Raw genomic sequence first — 22106 nt, forward strand, 5'->3', positions numbered from 1 at the left:
TGTTTCAAATTTTATTTTTTCGAATCCCATGCACATGGTACATGTCTGATTATGCTAACCAATGTGCAACCAGCAGGATGTATTCGCCACCATCTACAGTATCTAGCTGTCTATATTAAAGTCATCCACTTCCTAACGATAATTTAATAAGAAAGGTTTAAACAGGGCGAATTTCAAAGTTTGCAAATTATGTGCATTCAAACATACAGCTATATTAGTAAATTACTGTTGAAAATCAAGCCATAGGCAGGTAAAAGTAGGTAATGGCCAACAAACTAGGGTGTTGTGACTTACATCATGTTAAGTGTTGTCAAAAAGAGAAACATTTTAAAAATGGTTAGATGTATATATGTACATATTAGTAACATCATACAAGGAATGATATTCAGTTCATGACAAAATAAACGACATCAAGTATTGTTATGGAGTCCACTGCTTGTAACGGTTCCTTTTCCAAGAAAAGGAACCATACGTTATGTTTGTCATCTCATCTCACAATTAGTTTAATTTTAGGTCCATAGGTCTGAATTGCGGTGTTTTCAATTGTCACTTTATATCTCATATGTTTGTCAAATCTATTGAATCGTATCAGATACAGACATGTCATTTCATTCATGCTCACGTATCCAGTTACAACATCACAAAGCACACTTTTGTCTTCATAACAACACCAGTGTGGTGTAAAAGCCTAGAATTAAGGAAAACATAGTCTCTGTTTTAAAGCAGTTTGAATTACTGAGCTTTCGAATATCTGAGTTGAGGGTAATTGGTCTTATATTTAATGTTTCTTTAGTTAAAGGATCGTCATAAACCAAGGATAACGTTATACATAATGTTGCATCTTGGGAAGGGGGCAATATCCTTTGGTCTTTAAATCCCCTGACAAATTACCTGTACAGTCATAATCAGTAACGAGTAGAAAAAAAGAACAAAGAAGAATGCCAAATATTGCCTGTGATTACTCAGGGGAGTCCACCAAGAATTGTTTTATGTTGCAAGTGCGATTTTAGATATTGATTACCCATGAGCAAAATGACTTTCCCCAGTGCATATGTTATGATTTAAATCTAAGTGCTTTACCCATCAGATGATTTGATTAAACATGCAGACCTATCCGGTGACCTAGTGGTTAGAGCGTCCGCCTCTGATGCGGGAGGTCGTGGGTTAGAACTCCAACCGAGTCATACCAAAGACTTATAAAAATGGTACTAACATCTGCCGCGCTAAGTGCTCAGCATTTAGAGGTTAGTGTTAGGACTGGTCGGCCTGGTGTCAGGATAATGTGACTGGGTGAGACATCATGCTACATATCTGTGGCATTATGTCCCAGTGCTAGACATCACTATAAATTGTCATAATGATATGACTAACACGTGTTTAAAGCTATATTAAAAATGCAAATCCAGATCACACATTGATTCAACTTGCAGTTTCTTCGTTTCCAGAAGATTTACGTGTGTACGTTGGGCACACTTGTATGTTGATAAAATGCAGCATACTCTTTTCGGAAATTTATTGGTTGATATACGACATGAATGCTGATATTTTTAACACTTAGAAATATAGCCCCTTGTCCATCAAAATAGCCCGCTTATATTAGTCTTACCTTCATTAAAGCAAAGTTCGAGTTGGATTCTGTATGGTCATAAGACACTGCATTGATCACATCAGAGGTACATATTCAAAATTGCAGGTTGTGAAGAAACAGACCTAAATACCACTAACCTAGAAAGGGTTGGAAAGCATGGTCTCACAGAATCCCGTTCAAACTTTGCCTAACCGAACTAAGGCTCGTTTAAGTGGGTTATTCTATGGCATCATACGTCTGCTTGGATCTCATGAGATTTCAAAAAAATGCACACGCCCAGAATCAGGAAATACGTAGTCGACTGAAATATTATGTTCTCCGCCATCTTAAAACACACTCTTAATCCAAAATACATACATATGTTTTATGTCACTAATCTTAAATTGATACCACATATCGCTGAAATAGTGGAATATATCAGAGGATGCGCTCTACAATTTCGCACTTTACATAGGGTTTGACTTTTAAATAAAACAAATTTCCCAGGTTTCTATCACTTGTACCCCTTACTATTTAAAAAAAGACAATGTTTATATTTGGTATTGTTAAAAGTTTAATTTCCTTCATTTTGATGTGTGATTCATGGTAGTAATATGGGTTTTAAAGTATTCTGTTTGGCCTAACTTCAGATGTACACAAATAAAAAATAAACCGCTAGCTCCCCTTGGAGATTTTCACTTCCGTTGCTTCAAACGGTAAGTTATTAAATAAAACGAGCGGATAAAATTCTTTTAAACTTTTTATATATGTTGTCATTCATTCGTTGCACCTACGTTAGAGTACTTTGGACTAGTTCAGGCTGATTTTTCCAGCTCATGGGGGGCAGCCATTTTGATTAGCTGTGTGTTTAAGTCATGATGGATTTTAACCGCTACAACATGCAAAGAAATATCAGTCACAGCACATAAAAGTAGGTATACCAGCAACCAGGACCGGATTAAGGCCTTTGGGTGCCCTTGGCACAGCCAATATAGGGGCCCATAGTTTTCCTGCCTTGTCCATAGATATGGTTACAATACTATTAACAACACTACTATGAAATCAGACGATAACATACGGATCCCACTGAGCCTCTGGAGCCCTGCCTGTGAAACCAGACAATAATATGCGGGGCCCCTTGAGCCTCGGGGGACCTGGGTACGTTGCCCACTTTGCCCTATGGATAATCCAGCACTGCCAACAACTTCATTGTGCACGTTGTACATGCATACAACTTCACCTTACGCCTGTTACACTGTCATGGGTACGTAATATCCGTGGAGCACATGACAGATGATCATAGAAACAGAAATTCAAAATCTAAATCCATATGATACTCTCGGACCAAAATATTAAAAGGTCTTTTCAACCTGTAAATTAGTATTTCACTCATAGCAACATTATCGCGGTTATCTTTTGAAACGGCGCTGTATGCATCTCATGGGATCCCAAAAGTGGTATGAAGAAATAAAATACTATCTAAATCAAACACAATCCTCGTATTGATTTTATCAGTGGGACCTACATGAGTACGACATATTTATTCAATATAAATTTGATTGCTATTACAGCTGACTATAAAGTCAGTTAGCTTCAAACTCGTACATTAAAATGCAAGAGCAGTTTTGGGTTTATGCCAAATTATTTGACCTCCATTGGCCTCAAGAACATTTGGAATAATAATTATCTTAACGTGCCAAGGTAGAAATACATATTGATTGACAGAGAACCATGCAATATCGGACTTCGGTTTCTGACTATATCGGCGTTCGACTGAAACGATTGATCTAAATTTCCTGTGGAATTTCAAAATGACAGCTATCAAGGAATTACATTGATGTTGTCACACGGTTAATGGTATTACTCCGAACTTTGAAATTTTGATTTAGGAATTTCAGAAGCTGTATTTGATACTTTATATTTCCGAGCATTTTAAAGTCGATAATTGGTTCTAAGTATTGATATTGTAAATCTTTATGCAAATGTTTATTTTCCCTGAAACAAATCTTATGAAGTAAGTCTTATCTTTTACGATGTCGTTATGACAACGATACCAGGATGTGTCAGGAATTCCAAGAAGGGCCATCGACTAAGACGTTTAACGTAGCTATAATTCCTCTAATTCTTTTTTTGCGAATTTTTCTTCCGAACAAAAATGTCTATTGTTCCCTGAACAACCCATAAAAGCTGCTGCTTTTAAACAGAATTCGAAGATAGCAGGCAAAGCATATCATTCGGAATATTTTTGTTTTTACTTATCTGCCTTATTACAATTGTTAAAACTGGATATATCAAAGTATTCATCGCTTTAAAATTTGCAATTTTGATTTGTCGATAAAGCTGAAAGAGGAATCGAAGTAGTTGTTCCCAATTTATGTGAATAAAAATCAACAAATAATGCATTTACCAGGAAGACTGTCGAATATATTTGCGCTGAACGTAATTTCCATTTTCCTTGATCCGAGTATGGAGTGCACACAGATTACGCGTAACTGTGACTGTGTACGTGTAGAAATGGTGAGGAAAGCATGCAATGTCATTTTGCTGATATATTCAACAAAAAAAGCAGTAAAAGCTAGCCTTGTGTTCCAGATAAATATAACAGGTCAGTCAGTAAAAGGTTTCTCTCACAACCATGAAGGTTCAAGTAATGCTGAAAAAAGGAAACAATACAACGACTCGAGGAAATTCTTGAAAATACCATTCTATCATATGCATGCTAAATATTCTGCAGACTTCACGCATAATAGATGACACGTTTGTCTGGGACAAATAGTATATGACACGTTTGACTTGGACAAACAGTGGATGACACGCTTGTCTGGGACATATAGTAGATAACACGTTTGTTTGGGACAAATAGTAGATGACACGTTTGTCCGGGACCAATAGTAGATGACACGTTCGTCTGTGACAAATAGTAGATGACACGCTTGTCTGAGAAATATAGTAGATACCACGTTTGCCTGCGACAAATAGTAGATGACACGTTTGTCTGTGACAAATAGAAGATGACACGTTTGTCCGGGACATTTAGTAGATAACACATTTCTCTGCGACAAAAAAATAAATGACCCACTCGTCTGGGACAAATAGTAGATGACACGTTTGTCAAGGACAAACAGTAGATGACACCCTTTCTGGCACAAGTAATAGATGACACATTCGTCTGTGACATATAGCAGATGACACGTTTGTCTGGGACAAATAATAGATGACACGTTTGTCTGAGACAAATGGTAGATGACACGTTTGTCTGGGGCAAACGGGAGATGACACGTTTGTCTGGGACATATAGTAGATGACACGCTTGTCTGGGACAGACAGAAGATGACACGCTTGTCTGGGACAAATAATAGATGATACTCTTGTCTGATACAAACAGTAGATGACACGTGTATCTGGGACAAACAATGCAAGTGATGGTTATCAGAGAAATGGCGATGACAAAATATTTGAAGTTAGGAAAAGGGAAAGAATGATAAATACTACTTTTGTACACTCAGAAGGCAAGCAGAGAATACATCAATGTACAAAAGAGATAATAATTATTATATACATACATACATACATACATACATACTTACATACATACACACACACACGCATGCATGCATGCATACATACATATATGCATACATACATACATACATACATATATACATACATACATACATACATACATACATACATACTCATACATACATACATACATACATCATATATACATACATACATACATACATACATACATACATACATACATACATACATACATACATACATACTGGAACGAAAGGATAAAAAGAGATAATAATTATTACATACACACATACATGCATACATACATACATACATACAGACACACACATACATCATAAATACATACATACATACATACAGACACACACATACATCATAAATACATACAGACAGACAGACAGACAGACAGACACACACACACACACACATACATACATACATACATACATACATACATACATACATACATACATACATACATACTGGAACGAAAAGATAAAAAGAGAAAACAATGAATTGTCATTCTTAACAACATTTATTTAAAAATACAGCAAATCATGCGTAAAACAAAAGCCTATTTCATGCATCAGTTATTTTATTAAATTACAATCTCATTTATGGTGATAACTGGATCTGAAGATAACTTGGTTTGAGACTAATCCTTGATAGAAAATAAACTTTTTCAATACTTTTGAGTCAAATGATTCTCGAGTCATATTAATCACTTAAATACGAAGGTCATGAAAGACAACAACACGATATATATATTGTTATGTATATTTGATTTAATTATGTCTGATTTAATATATATTTATTTCAATTTAATTGTTTGTCAGTTGTTTGTTTTTTATTACATGATTTTTAATGTAAATTTATTCACTAGAGATGATACTTTTCAGAAAATAATTTGACCTTCACTGTTAGTTTATAAGCACCAGGTGTTTATCTAAATCCTGACCTTGTTTCAAAATTTTTAGCAACCACGTAAACAAGTTATATCTTTGTTTTAAAATGATTGGTTGCTGTCGAGTCATGATGGGACTTCGTGATTAAGATGTAAACAATCGTTTGTTATTTCTTAGAGTAAAAGGATTGGTTTTCGTCAGGGCCACACTGGGTGGACGTGATCTTTAACAAGTTCCTGATTTCTATAGGCTTCTAGAACATGATCACGTTATAACCTATGTTTTGGAGAATTATTCACAGTAGAAGCTGGGCTGTTACACTGGAAGTTGTATGTTGTGCTCTTTGGAGTTATTTCAAATTATTTGGATTCAATAGATTCAATATTTTTTTCCTGGAAAATGCATGTGCTCATGTGAGATTCTTAATTAAAGACAGTTCTTATAAGAAATTTATTTAAATTTCCAAAACCCGGAGTAATAATTCTTAAGTACTACAAATTGCAGCATACGTCATCGTCTTCCATTTTGGATTCTCCGTCGGGATTCGAACTTGAAATCATTTTGTTACTAGGACTACTAAAATTTTATTCTTGGATTATTCTTGGATTATTTTTGGATTAGATTCTATAAAACCGTAAGTTCATATTTTTCCATTTTTACAGAATTTTTTCCAGGGAAATAAATTAGTGTATTTTTTCAAAGCTTTTTGTTTTCACTTTTTCTTGTGTTAGTGTTTGTTCGAGCCTAAACACGTGAGATAAGAATATTATTTTTCAAGAAATCAGTTATGTCAAAAATAAAGGCCTTCGGAATGACCACTTTAGATTCCTTCATATGAAAACGTCTGATACAAATGCTTTTCACACTTACTTAATATATTGTCCTTTATTTTAAGTGTCGTGTTTAACAAGGAGTTCATTTTTCACATAACACATTTATGTCGCATTGAATGTTCACCATGCAGGTAGTGTTACCTATGGGAGACAAAATATATAGAACACGCTAACTTTGTAATGATACCCATGCTAACTTTATGATGGTATTCATGCTAATTTTGTGATGGTATTCATGCTAACTTTATAATGGTATTCATGCTAACTTTGTGATGATATTCATGCTAACGTTGTGATGGTATTCATGCTAACTTTTATGATGGTATTCATTTCATGCTAACATTATGATGGTATTCATGCTAACTGTGTGATGATACCCATGCTAACTTTGTGATAGTACTCAGGGATGTAGAATATATCCTAAAACTTGTACGAATACAATGTGGAACATAGCTGGGGTTAATGTCCAAGCACGTGTAGATAAGGACACAAGACAGGTAAAAGTACTCGAAAACCTGTCCGAATCAAGAAAGCGAATAACTAACAAAAAATTACATGTTTTTTATCGATATATGGCCGACGGTAAATTGTCCATGTTCTATTTTATAGTAGGGTTCTTTTTCTTTTCTTCAGTTGATACTTTTTCATCAATAACGGAGTACATACTTGGCATATCGCTAATTAGTTATGATTTTCCATTAAGATATAATGACAGTTGTATCCGAATACCAGACAAGTGCCGTGTTAACATTGTACCTTAGACTGATCGCTGTTGGCCTCTAAATAAACAGCAAAGTAATGTATGCGAGTCTATATTTTCTTTGACTTCTGACTGTATACCTAATTAGATTGACGACAGAGTTATGTTCTGTGGAAAACCACAGGAATAAGAAAAACCAGCAGAAGCTATAAAATATTTAAACAAATTATATAGGTCTGGGTGATGAAATGTTTTGGTACATTTACCTTACCACTAAGATCTCTAAACAGCTGCAGGCCTCCAATATAGTTCCAAATTACTGCTAAAATAAGATGAGAAAGGTATCAGGGGTTGAAACTATCACTCTGTTTTATTGCAAAGACAAATTATCAGGTTTGTGGTCCTTTAAATAATGTATTCATTCAAGTAAATTTTCTGGGAAAGTATACATACCCTCTGACGTTGCACTTATCCACGTATTCTCTTTGATTTCTACTCCTCCGTCTTGCTGATTCTCTGTACCCGATGTCAAGCAGGAAGATTTTTACTAAATACTCATTTTGAGTTTATTAGTATGGACGATGTAGTATATCTGGGTATTCGCTTCGCTTTGGGTTTTGGTTTGATGTTTTATGACACAGAAACACAAATAGAAATCAAACCCTCGCTCTCTCGGTCGCGAGTCTGGTACGCGTAACAGCGATAGGCTGTGTCGCCTCTTCGTCTACGTGACACAAAATATAGATATACACGCGTATAATTTCAAAGAGGTCACCATTGAAGTTTAAACTAAATATTTCGAACGATCTTTTGTACAATATTTTAATTTTCATATAATTAGCGAATCCTCATAACTGAAATAATCATGTCAATCATGTTATTTATTTTGTAAAACAGACGAATTTCATTAAAATGTTGACTACGCAGGCAGATGTCGGTTGATACTGAAGATGTACAATTAATATAAAAGAATAAAATTATTATTAATTGATTGTATTCATGCTATATAATACAATTAATTGCCTATATATCTAACCACTAGATATGTGTGTTCGTCTGAAGAGCTCAGTACAGCGGGCATGATTTACGCGATGACCGGAAAACAGACTGGCTAGGGGCTCATTAGAATTTCAAATAAGCAATAATTGTCTGAGTTTGGGGATTCGTCAATTTGTAAATTCGCATACCCCAGACAGCATCATATGAAATTAATCGCACCTAAAACTACAAATGTCCGTTAAATACAAGCACAAATTCATCATAAAGACTAGGTGAAGCTCAGGGTAAATTAATTGATAGTTTGCAAATGTTCGCTTGATGTAGCTTTATAAGTCTCCGTTACTTACCTATGATTATCACCTGAAGCACCAAGGAAAGACGAGTTTTCATTGTCACTGTTGCTTGTTGACCATTAGTATCGTGTCAAAAGATATCTAACAGCTGTATGTCCCGCGAGTACACAGGGCAATGAACCTCACGAGAATATCTCTGACAGCTCGCAAACATTGTTTCTCTTGTCCAAATGTAGCCATATTTCTTGCCACAAATGGCTTTTGGCAAATAATGTACGCAGCAGTACATTATTGTATATAGGGAATTATAAAGAGTATGCAGATTTCGAAAACGTCCTCTTCGTTGGTGCATTGAAATAAAGAAAATGTACATTTGTGTCTAAAAGATTCGATATTCAAGAGGAAAAAAAGGCATTTTTATAACCGTTACGCGCAATCAAATATACAATTAAACTTGACTCCACACATGGCACCTTGTGGCAAATGAGGAATATAAGACAATACATAATAAATACATATGCATGTGTATAACAAGATAGTAATTATAGTCCTCCAATAAATGGATCAAATAGTGCACACAGAACCTATTGAGAGAAAAAAATTGTTCGAGGTACAAAGCGTGTTATTACAATATTAAAAGGCAATGCCTAAAAATCACAGTGTTGTATAACTTAAATTCATACCAGTTTATAATAAATATTTTCCATCAGCACATATTTTATTACCCAGAATAGTTCTACCCATCATCAGACTCTTCTGCGAACGATTTTCATTGAAAGAATTTAAGTCAAACGACATGTTCAGTGCTGTCAAACGACGTGATCAAGGCTGTCAAAAAGACGCAGTTTGTTATGCACATATACATGCCAAAAGTCATTTAGATCAATCTCTCGTCATAGTTGCCGATTATCTACTTAGATACGACACGTGTCTAATTTTAATGTTACGACGTCTATTTTTATATTTCAAGCAATAACAAAAGCATTAAGTTAATGGAGGTATGGAGGCCTTGAATTATCCCCCTTTCTCTAATGAAAGGCATATTGTTACAGGCTAACTAATAATGGCGTATGTTGTTTGGTAGCAGAAATAAATTTACTGACTCGAAATAAAATATCACAAAACACATACATTGACAGAATTTTCTCCAGCACGCCTTGTTGAAAATGGCAGTTTGGGTTGTCTTAGACAGAAGAAACAGCCAAACCGTCTAACATCCGGGCAACAGTGGCAGCAAATCGTCTGCAAGGTAGATTTATCGCAATGGGTCTTTTGGCAAACATTTCGTGCATCATAGCAGTATAACCTGATACACCTAAATGTGCTGTGTTCAGGGTAATCGGTATGGTATATCTGTATTTGTGCTTAGAAAACACACCTATTTAGGAAACCAAAACACCACAAAAAATCCGCTTACACAGAGATAACATGTAGGATATTGTTGCATAAATACAAGGTGGCAATGGTTTTCTTATCGTTACATCCCAAACAAATTACTATTATCTGTCTAGCCACAATCAGTGAAAAATGATGGTAAAATAATGGTAATTGTACAAAGAAGATTGCCTGTGTTTACTCCAGACAATCCATTAATAGCATGGGCATGAACGGCTTTTGGGGTGGCAAGTGGGACGACTGCCCCAGGCCCCGCTCTTGAGTGGGGCGCGCGTTTCAGGCCTAAGGTCGTCGTTATGAGTTTGTCAAGCAATTCGCGTCTTTATGTTATTTGAAAAAATGACAATAATAATCAGTTTATTAGGTAAAAGGCATTGTCGTCATGTTATTATTTCGATTTTTGAAAAAACGTTGTCCACAAACAGGAAATTTTGTTATGAATAATGAAAAAAACTAAATTCGTGCGCCAAATCGCGAAAGTTGATCTAGTCTAGACATAATCAGTGTTTGCAGTAGCATACCGATCGAGATACCGATACTCTGGCCACGCGCGGTCATGGTCGGTAATAGGCTCCGCGTACTCCTAACGCCGCCTCTAAGCATGGGGAACTTACATCTGTACCTTTTGATGCTAAATAGAAGTGAATAAGATAGTTTCAGGTTACGCATGTATTATTTTTTAACTTCAACATGTTATCTTACCAACATCTTCGCAAACCGCATGCGAAAATCCGCTACTATCAGTTCTCTCACCCGTGGCTGACTGCTATAATATATCCTCGTTTCTAATGGATATTCATAAACCTGCTTGACCAATCATTGCGAGCCGGAGTAAAATGTTATAGGAAAGTTGACCGAATATGACCTTTTAAGTTGATTTAATGAGTCTATAAAGTTTTATCTTCCAAGCACTTTCACTTACTGTTCGATACAAGCACATTGTTTACGTGTAAGAGCTTGTTTTATTGTATTGTTGATGCATTTGTGTTTATTTATGTTCGGGAGAAACGAACAAATCTTGTTGTGAGCAGTCACGGGTGAAAACGGAACTTAGCTGCTTTCGCCCGTGGATTTCGACTATGTCTGACCCAAAGATGCGGTGGTTTGTTTATTGAGATTTGAAGCTTTTATCGGTATTGTTACGAGATCTGTTAAGAACACGTACCTGCGAAATGAAGATTCTTTGTCTTTGCAGAGGCGGATTTTTATAAATCGCACCAATATACCATTCTAAAATATATTTTTGATGCCTCTGGTTTTTATTTAAAAAAATAATCTGTAAGGATGTGTTCATTACGCTTCTGAATGAAATTAAAAAAAGCAATTAATAATATGGTAACTAATTTTAATAGGATTCTCAAAGTTTCACTGAAAACGAAAATATTTGTGATATTTGAAAACCCAAAAGATAATTTAAACTCAGACAAGAACGGTTATCTACATGCAAATCACTTTAAATCTCATGCGGCTAATTTGACTTGTTTATATTTTCATTTACTCCATTGTCTTATATTGAGAAGAAAATCGTTTTAATTCCTTCTATTCTATTGGTGCGTTTCTGAGCAAAAGCCAGCCTCGAGCATTCATAAGTCAAACTTTGTTAAGATATGATCTCCGAAAACATCTGATAATGTACTTTTAACCGGGAAGGGGGTGGAGATGCTATGCAATATTTTTGACAGGGTTATGAAGCCGTGGATCTCTGAAAAGTCACCCTGGTCACATACCACAGTCAATTTAATTTCCAATAATAGTGCATATTCATGTACTTGTTAGTAGACAAGATACCGATATAAAAAATTACATCAGGAAATTGTTGTCAATATAATGTTGTTATATATGTCTTACGTTGTATATCCAATCAATGTCTGTGTGGATCCAATTAATTTATTTAAATAAGATATGTCTTGAAAGTATAATCATAACTGTGCAATATAATAAAGTTTCAAAGATTAGGACTCAGTCATTTATCTAGGGACACAGTTGTGTACTTAGAATGTATTGTAAAAATACTTTTTGATCTACTGCTAAGCGTCAAAGTTTGATCCAATCCCAAGATACCAGATTTTAAAAAGTTCTTCTCCCCACCCCCGCTTTTATTCCTTCGCTAGCAAAACGGTAAAGTGAAAGATAAGTTCATTAATTAAGAAACTTATTTAAACTATAGTCCCCAAAGTGATGTTGTTCATGTTGTAGTTGTTGCTCTTATTGTTGAATAAATAAAGGGCAATGAAATAAATTGTCTTCTCTTTCCGTCTTTCTATAAGATTTTTTGTACAAATTTGAAAATTGAATTGCGGTAGTTATATTAATCTGACAATAAAGAGAATATCTTTATTTAATTTAGCCTAATGTCAAATACATTTGGTAAAACGGAGTTGAATGTGTTTTACATCTTTTGGTGTTTTAATTTTTAACAATATTTATCGTTATAGTTTAAAATATACATATATTTCAACATATACTTCTATGCATCAATTACTATTAGAAGGTTATTTGAAAAGTGTGTTTCAAAAACATCTTGCATTTCTTGACCATTAGTATTATTCCATGTTCCCAACAATCTTGTTTTAGACGGGGACACTCAACGGGGTTCCAATTGACTGATGTTTGATGTATACAAAGTCCGGTCTTTCAATGTCATGCGCATCTTGGATTATCTTTTGATAGTAAAGGACAGTAAGCCGTACATTCATATAACAGAGATAACCAATAAGAAAGGCAAAATAGTACTGTCAGCCAAAGATTTAAATTTAAATGAGAAAATATTCGGAAATAATCTTTTTTGGGTTAAGTGGACCTGATTTACAATACGCTGACACTTTCTGACAATTTTAAGCAGAATTTTACTTTTAAAATGTAAGAAACAGAAAATGCAAATTGTAGCAAGGCGTTTTTGTTAATTGTGCCACAAAATTTGCCTCAGCTAAAATATGTCTCGAAGGAACTCGATGGGAAACTTTAGCTAGCATACGCTATCAAGCATGAAATAGTAACTTTCTTCCAAATGATTAACAATATTGCCCAGTGACATTTCCCTGTAGTAGCTCATAACAGTTTTGGAAGCGAAATAACCCATTGTCCATCAGTAAATATCAATAAATTGCAGGTTCCACTTTGTAGAACATATCTGAACCAGCGTACCTTAATACCAATCGCTGTGAGAGAATGACATCTACTCTCTGACAAGATTAGATCGTGTTCTTTCCCAAGCATGATCAATCGTTATTTAAATATAGAATTAAACAAGGTTTGTACAAGTGTATAAAAAAATACCCTCGCTAAACCCACATCCTTCATTGTAGACTCACAATGGGACGGATTTCACATGGTTATAATCTTTATTCGAATGAATTTTAAAAAAAATCATTTGTCACATGATTAATGTGTTATTTACTTTAATATACACATATCATAATTGTCCTTTGTGTAATACGTATAACACTTCATGATGCCACTAATAACGCCATGACATTATAGAAGGCAAAGGCCGAGGCATCCGAACGTATTTTAAATTCATTTAACCTCGCTATTCTGCGTACTAGTTAAATAAAATAAAAACAATATTTAAAAAAATCAAGTAATAAAAAGAATCTTCTATTTATGATGACTGTAAATTAAATTTATGAAAATCGTTAAATAATTTCACTTTACAAGGTTCGCGAAACAATAGAAAGTATGCATCTCATTTCATGAATTTTTTTTTAGACGAGCACTCATGTAAGATGCCCTGATGTTTTACATGAATTTGTGATCCGTCTGAGACCCTACTTCATTATACTTTTTCTTCAACAAGTATACTGCTTTGGGAATTAATACAGTTAATGCAATAGACCATAATGGTAATTTGCACTACTGTCTACAGAGAAAAACAAGGCAATTGATCGATGCAACATAAGTATTAAGAAATGCCTTGTTTAATCTGATGATAACAAGAGAACTCGTATTCTGATAGCATTCTTCTTATCGATTATTGACTTTAATATTTTGTATTGTATCCATTTAAGGTAATTTTTTAAAATTTTGTCAAAAATATATTTCTGTGTAACAATAGGTATGTATATTTATATGTAGATACAGTTTAATATGATAATATTCTTTATCTGGCTAGATTTCAGTGATGATTTGATTATTTTTGTGCATAATACCGTTTACATTTCTTACAATAAATATTGTTTAAAGAAACTTATTGTTAGGTATCTTGCAGCATGAAAGAATTACTGGTAGATAGATAGATAGATAAATATTGTCTCTGACTTGAAGTATAGTGCTGGAATAAAAGAAACTTTAGAAGAGGCATAATCACGACAATCAGGAGGGAGGTTTACTGGAGCTCTTTGACATCACCGAACAGCAAAGGTAGGTGTGTGTGTGTGTGTGTGTGTGTGTGTGAGAGAGAGAGAGAGAGAGAGAGAGAGGGATTCACAATTCAGTCATAAAACCATCCAACCTTACACATGATAATACAGGATGATACAACATTTCTCCATGTTCACCAATCAAATCAAATGTCTCATTTTTGTGTTGTGTAGATAATATTCTTTCCTCATTCAGTTTAAATAATTCCAGTAGCAAAACAATCACTGAAAGATAAAATATATCAAAACATCATTATTGGAATTCCTGAGATTTGGGTATATGTTGTTTTTTCTACTGAATACTCATAAAAATACATATATCCAGATAAGCGGGCGCATTATGCGACGGCAAAAATTGGGCATGTGCGGTTAACAGTTGGTCTCTTATAAGCGTGTTCATACAGTAATGAAAAATTATGTATTTGGTTGTATTCAGGTGATGTGGTTCTACTCGCTGTCTGTGAGACTCGTCTGTAAATTAAGAATAATAATTGATATTTTTGTCGTGATTGATAATAAAAACAAAACGACTAAGGTAGTTCATTTTAGACATGCAACGAGGCGTTCAGCGTTTTCTTTTTTAAGTGTGATGTTCTTAGTATTGACATTATTAGGAAATATGTTTATATACACCAACTGAATTTGAACTGCATAAGGTAATGGCAGAGACTGCTTTATAGTCAGCAAATATGGTTCGTTGACTTCTTATTGTCAAATTTAACTCTTTTGGAGGTAAGCAATATAATCTATGTGATAATTTTGTGTCTGTGTGTGTGTGATATTTGGATTTTTAGCGTAGCTTTAACAATTTTTGAGTCATATCGCTACGATGTCTGCAGTATGGCAGTTTATAGTGATGTCTAGCACATGTAGCATCATGCCTCACATTATCCTGACATCAGGCCGAGCGTCAAGCGAGGCAGCTGTTAGTACGATTTTTGTAAGTCTTTGGTATGACTCGGCCGGGGATCGAACCCACGACCTCTCGCATCTGAGGCGGACGCTCTGAACACTAGATCACCGGAGCGGTCGTGATAATTTTGTTTGGCTGGTCTAAATAGTTTGTTCTGCCATACGATTCGATACTTTTTCTTACTCATGGTCTAAAAATTTTGATCTGCCATACGATTCCATGCTTTTTCGTATTCTTGGTCTAAATAGTGTGATCTGTCATATGATTAGTACTCATGGTCTAAAATGTTTGATCTGTCATACGATTAGTACTCATGGTCTAAATAGTGTGATCTGTCATATGATTAGTACTCATGGTCTAAAAAGTTTGATCTGTCATACGATTAGTACTCATGGTCTAAATAGTGTGATCTGTCATATGATTAGTACTCATGGTCTAAATAGTGTGATCTGTCATACGATTCGTACTCATGGTCTAAAAGGTTTGATCTGTCATATGATTAGTACTCATGGTCTAAAAGGTTTGATCTGTCATATGATTAGTACTCATGGTCTAAAAAGTTTGATCTGTCATATGATTAGTACTCATGGTCTAATCTTTTAAAATCTGTAAAATCAAGTGAAGAAATTAATCTCATATCCAGAACAAAAAGAAGTTATTGTCAGAGAGAAGGGGAGTAATTCATTCCTTACGGTAGATTACCTTCCTTTCCTAACCTTTTCTTTGCTCAAAATTGTTCTAAACTTTGTGATTCTAAAATGTTATTCTATATTTCTTAACTATTTGGTCACCTTTTACAAGAACTGAAAGTTTTTTTTCACATCGGAGAAGTTCCATTTTTCAAATGTATGAAAATCTAGGCCTCATTTGCTGCATATTTTCTTATAAGACTTAATTTTCAGTAGTACGTGATAATTTTAAATGAACAAAATAAACCTGAACTACAAGAAAAAGCAAAGCAAGAAAGAGGAAATGATTGATTTAAAGGAAGAGTATTGGGGGTGGGGTAGGACGATAGGTGTCGAACCACATTTTCCAGTTATTACAATAAATATTCTGTGACAAACTTAGAAAACCGTCAATTTTGATCAGAATAAGCCTTTCCAGATCAAAATTCAAATTTAAAAAAAATCCAGTAGTAAAATTCCTGGACCGACCCATTATGTAATAAGATAAGAAAAATATTTACATTCACTTTACTATCTCACAAATAGCTGAGTACTATTTGTTAAAGATATTTTGAAAAGTGTCATGATTTAAGTTCTTTTTAAACTCTAGCGTGACGAGTTTGACTCTCAAAAATAAAAGTAAAAAATATTTACATTGAATTTATGACATTTGAAATACTTCTTTTTGAATCCAATTATAATAATACCCCTTTCACGGAAAGTTTTTCATGCAACTATATTTCAGTTGCATGTCACGCCAGCGTGAAAGGTACCTGAATATAATAAATCATTTTCGCAAAATATAAAATTGAGCTGAACATTGAATAAATCTATGAAATGTCTGTATTAATTTTCACTATAACCTTCCTTCGGGATTCATTTCATAGGGTATTGCTAGTAGAAATTTGGATTCTATATTTTAAAAAATTGTAGCCTAAAGGCATAGTTACAGTTATAATAAAATGTACATGATTCTATTGATAACAAATCACCTGAATTAACAAAACTCACGATACGAGGGATTTGTTCGCATCGGCTGATTACCTCAGAACACAGCTTTATGTTACTGAAACCACTACCAAACACGTGACTAGGCCCTACTGTCACATCTCAACTCTGAGTAAAATGTCAGCTGAAAATGTTGCATGCTGGTCATTTCGAAATAACGAATACATTATTGTATCGAACTTAGGTTTTGAAACAACCTGCTCAATACAAAGCCCAACTCACACATAATTTCAGCTTACAAAAGTTTCACAGAATGTCGATTGTTAGTTATCATTTATACTTGCTTATAAGTTGGATCAAATTTCGTAAGCAAAGATCCTGGTCTGCCGTAGCATAATGCGTCTGCAGATCAGGGTCTATATTGTTTGTTCTACTAATTACTCCTAACAAACTGCACAGAGACAGATTCGACGGCGCATTATGCGCCGGTATATCTAGCTATGTGCAGTTTGCAATTGACTCGTCTTATAAGCGAGTACAGAGACATATCTACTCAAGTTGAGGTGTTTTATGAAAGCTGAGTAGGTGATCAGCACATATAAAAGGGCAGCGCCTCTCTGATATCACTCACTGACTACTGGAGTACACCTAATTCTCGCATGCGATTTACCTGTGGCCAGCCTGTAAGTTACCTGTTGATATACGCCATGGTGATTATGACTGACGATATGAAAATTGTCCAGTGCTGTATTGTTGGAGATGGCATGGTAGGGAAAACTTGCCTTGCTTTGAACATTATGCACCAAAATTCACCCAAGGATTATACCGCAACTGTCTTGGATCATTATGCTAGTAAGTCAACACTCAAAATTATATAACTGCATTGCATGATGTACTAAAGGCAAAAATCTTTTTAGTTAATATCTATAATTTTTATTCTAAATTCGTCCGCATTCATCAGTTACAAAAGGTAAAATCCAAACTTTATGTAGAAGGAAACATTTTGATGACGAGAGTTTTCTTGTTGTTCATTCTCTATATACAAAGCTATGTACACTAGATTTTCAGTCTGAATAATAAATCATATGTGCAGTGAATTAATAAGGACTTAAGCGGCTTAAAAGATTTACTAAATCAAAATTTACTTTATTGTGATTATCTCAGTTCCGGTGCGTCTAACGACCAGATTCACGTATATTATAAAGATGTTGTTAGCCAAGAAATATTCAGTATTTCATGTCCTGATCAACTACTAAATGCTGAAAATGTGATATTCTAAATATATTTTATTTGCTAATATTTTTAAATTATACTTATGTCCGTCCATTCTTGAAAGTCAATTGTATTTATTTTCGAATGAAAGATTCCCATTTAATGATAGCAAATATCGAGTAAGCTTGGCAAACTATGTGGAATGGAAAGTCCACAAACCTAGATCGGTGTCCCTTACACAGAAATCGTAGAATTGGGCTGGTTTTGTGCTGATCACGTGTATATGTCACATGCCTGACTCCCGAAGCCAGGGGTAACCGCGACCAGGATACTTACTCTTCAGTGTCCACTGAAAGTGAACAAATTCTTGTCGAGTGTATCGACTTCCACCCAGTCGGACAGAATTCATAAAAAGAAAAACATAAATGTGTAGGATCAGAGAAAATATTGGACTTTTCGAAGGAATTCAGTTTGCCAAATTTGAATATTCATTGCGTATTTAATCTCTTGTGCATCGACATTGCACATAAATTCCAAATTTAACCATTCCTTGACGAGTTGTAAAAGAAATTAAAAATCCTTGTTAACACATTAACCCCTAGCGACGAGTTAACGTGGCAGGAGGTAGTAGCCTACTGCCGAGCTCTGTAGCATCATGGTCATGCATGATACACTAAAGTGGGTGGTATTATAGAAAGGTAAACAGATGTAGCTCTACAATGATACCAAATAATCTGGAATTTCTAGTTGCACTACAAAATAGAGAGGGAAAAAACCTCATATTTTAGACCTGATTTTTTTCTACCCAAAATTCGCCCGTCGTCGGAATCCGATTTTCTGTCCGGATTTTATACTTTTTGGTCTCAGATCTAAGGCAAACGGGTATGAACTGCAAACAGACAGACAAACCTTTGCAAAAAGTAGGATAAGATGGGGATTTGGAATAAAGAGTGGTCTCGATACAAAAATAATTGCTCCGTTTAGCAACAAAAAACACAACAAAAAAACTCCCACTTTTACCCTTCTACTCATGCGCGAGCCAAATAGCCAATGAAAAACGATGTTTCTAACACAACTAGGCAATATGCTATTGAAAGATCACCTGGGATTTGGTGTTTTCGGATCTTTTCAGAAAAAGCTTTCAAAATATGTTTACTACTCGAATTTCAGGCGAAAACGACAAAAACCTCCAGGGGTTAACGTGTTCATCGGCATTATATTCAATATTGTGCTAACGTTCCGTTAAACACTAACAAGCATATTCCTCCACGCTTAGCTGTAAAGTTAGTTTTGGAGGCTTCTTTAATACAAAATGAATTAACTTCACACAAAATACACTTAGTTGTCATTCTATCAATATGCCATGGTAACTTGTATTGCTTTCCCTTTACGTTTACAGGCAGCATAAAAGTGTCGGGCGACGAGTACCGCCTCCACATCTATGATTCGGCTGGTCAGCACGACTACGAGCGTCTGAGAGCATGCACTTACAAGGACAGCGAGATATATGTCGTCTGCTACTCTGTGGTTGACCGCGAATCTTTAGAATCAGTCAAACAGTTCTGGATTCCTGAAATCAAGAGGCACATGGACTGGAAAAAGCCGATCATCCTTATTGGTACTCAAACGGACCTGAGACAGACTTCGGATTCTGAGATATTCACGACTGTATCTACAGAGGAGGGAAGTATTCTTGCCAAGGATATTGGTGCCGTACTTTTCATGGAATGCACGTGCCAAAACCAAAATTCTGTGAAAAGAGTATTTGAAAGCGTAGTTACGTCCGCATTGAAATTCAGGAAGAAGAATAAATCTGCTCTTGTTAATAAAATATTTCGAAGGTTAACTTGACTTCATGATGTTGTTTCGGAACTTGACGTTTTTATCATCTCAAAGGATCCATATGCCTCACATTTGCTCTGGATGAGACAGTGCCCAGCCCGGGCCCCTCTGAGCCAGTATGAAGTTTTGGCAATGAGGCATCATTGTTTCTGTATCCAGTACAAATAAGCCGTGGAGGAACATTTTGTGTGTACATTGAAAGCGATTGACAGCTAGCATTGTTCTACACTAAAAGTTCTTTTTATTTAGTACAACAATGAATGAATAACTGATGTACTTTAACACATCCAGAAATAGCTCAGTTTAGTAAACAGTAGTTTCTAGACTCTAAATCAGATGACTAGCTTACATGACAGGTAGGAAACACGTTTCATAAGCCTTCTTTTTTTTTCTCCTTTTTGTTTGTACACCACAACTGACGCCGAATAGAACCCGGACCGTCGTTATTGCCGTATTTGCAGAATATGGCTTGTTCACATAGACAAGACTAGTGAAAATATACAGTATCGTGTTTAAGTGGTTAGTGTGCTAAATTAGCGAACTGAAGGACGTCGGTTGTAATCTTACTATCGCATCAGCTCCAGTCAGCTGCTATTGCGTATCTCTGAAAAAATGCACTTAATTACTGTATCTTAATTACTGTGTATTGCAATATTGTAAAACAAAACAAAAAAAACTTTGCTCATAAACAAACTATGACCACGCCATGTAAGTTTAAAGGTGACCAAGGAAATTTTTTCATGTGATTGGAAATAATTGTATGTGTAAGCTGTGACTATATGTACATGGTTATACAGACATGACTTGGGATACAGCCAATGTTAATCACGAGAAACAGGAAGGCATGTTTCCAAGTCAAATAGTTTGTTTTATGAGTGTGTGTTATTTGGATTTATAATGTAGCTTCAACAATTTTTTTAGTCATATCGCTACGATGTCTGCAGTGTGGCAGTTTATAGCGATGTCTAGCACTGGGGCATCATGCCGCAGACATGCAGCGCGATGTCTCACCCAGTCACATCCTGACACCAGGCCGACCAGTCCTAACACTAACCTCTTAATCCTGGGCGCCAAGCGAAGCAGCTGTAAATACCATTTTTGTAAGTTTTTGGTATGACTCGGCCTGGGATCGAACCCACGACCTCCCGCATCCGAGGCGGACGCTCTAACCACTAGGCCACCGGAACGGTTTTGCTATATGAATGTTGGCGGATGAAGACTTATGGCTGGCTTAAAATCGTCGTATTCACGAATGAAATAAAAAAATGTAGATTCGATATTCTTATATAGGTTTGTCATTCAGGGTTTGATGAAAACATTATTCCATATGTTGCAAACGTTTTGTACATTGTAAAATTAACAATTATACATTTATTGATTGTATAAGTTTACACTAAATTTGCTTTTCGTGTAGCCTGTCTTAATTTTCGAAATATAAATGTGTATGCGAACTTAAGAATGGTTTAGATTTCATTGCAATATTTTGCTCTCTCTCTCTCTCTCTCTCTCTCTCTCTCTCTCTCTCATACACACACACACACAGCGATATTCTTTACGCAAATTTGCATAATCGTCAGTATATATTGCAAATATTGAATGATATACAGATGAGATGGAACAGCTCGCTATCTGGCATATTTCTGGTGAATACAACTGGGATCTTACAGATTTGTTTGCTTTATCTTTCGTTCTTATCTGGTCTTTTTTATTTATGTTTTGTTTCTAAAGCTATGAAGTATGCATTGACGATCACCGTTTGACATGTATGATGCACGCTAACACACAAAGCTTTCTTTTCTCAAATTATCCATGACCTTAGTTGACTAAAGAAATTACATTAACTCAATGTGATAACATTAAAGGATGAAATAGAACCCTCAAGGATAGCTAGATTAGGAGAGGACACGGTTAGAAATGGTTTGGAGTTGTT

General features: G+C 35.2%; 1 protein-coding gene across 1 annotated transcript; it reads left to right on the plus strand.

Moving 5' to 3' along the window:
• The first annotated feature begins 17765 nt into the window (after nt 1–17765).
• Nucleotides 17766–21840, plus strand: LOC149808265 (cdc42 homolog). Its single transcript, XM_089950299.1, has 2 exons — nt 17766–17974; nt 19734–21840. The coding sequence occupies exons 1-2, from the start codon at nt 17782–17784 to the stop codon at nt 20183–20185; spliced, it is 645 nt and encodes a 214-aa protein (XP_089806425.1). The 5' UTR covers nt 17766–17781; the 3' UTR covers nt 20186–21840.
• The last annotated feature ends 266 nt before the right edge of the window (nt 21841–22106 follow it).

This window comes from Sinohyriopsis cumingii, chromosome 1 (genome assembly GCF_028554795.1).
Source record: "Sinohyriopsis cumingii isolate HCF-2022 chromosome 1, ASM2855479v2, whole genome shotgun sequence".
Lineage (NCBI taxonomy): Eukaryota > Metazoa > Mollusca > Bivalvia > Unionida > Unionidae > Sinohyriopsis > Sinohyriopsis cumingii.

What these genes read in the sequence shown, in the direction of transcription:
- LOC149808265 (XM_089950299.1), top strand. Translation starts at nt 17,782, where the DNA reads ATGCGATTTACCTGTGGCCAGCCTGTAAGTTACCTGTTGATATACGCC. An exon ending in TGTCTTGGATCATTATGCTA is followed by an intron (nt 17,975 to 19,733) that starts GTAAGTCAACAC and finishes TTACGTTTACAG; the next exon opens with GCAGCATAAAAGTGTCGGGC.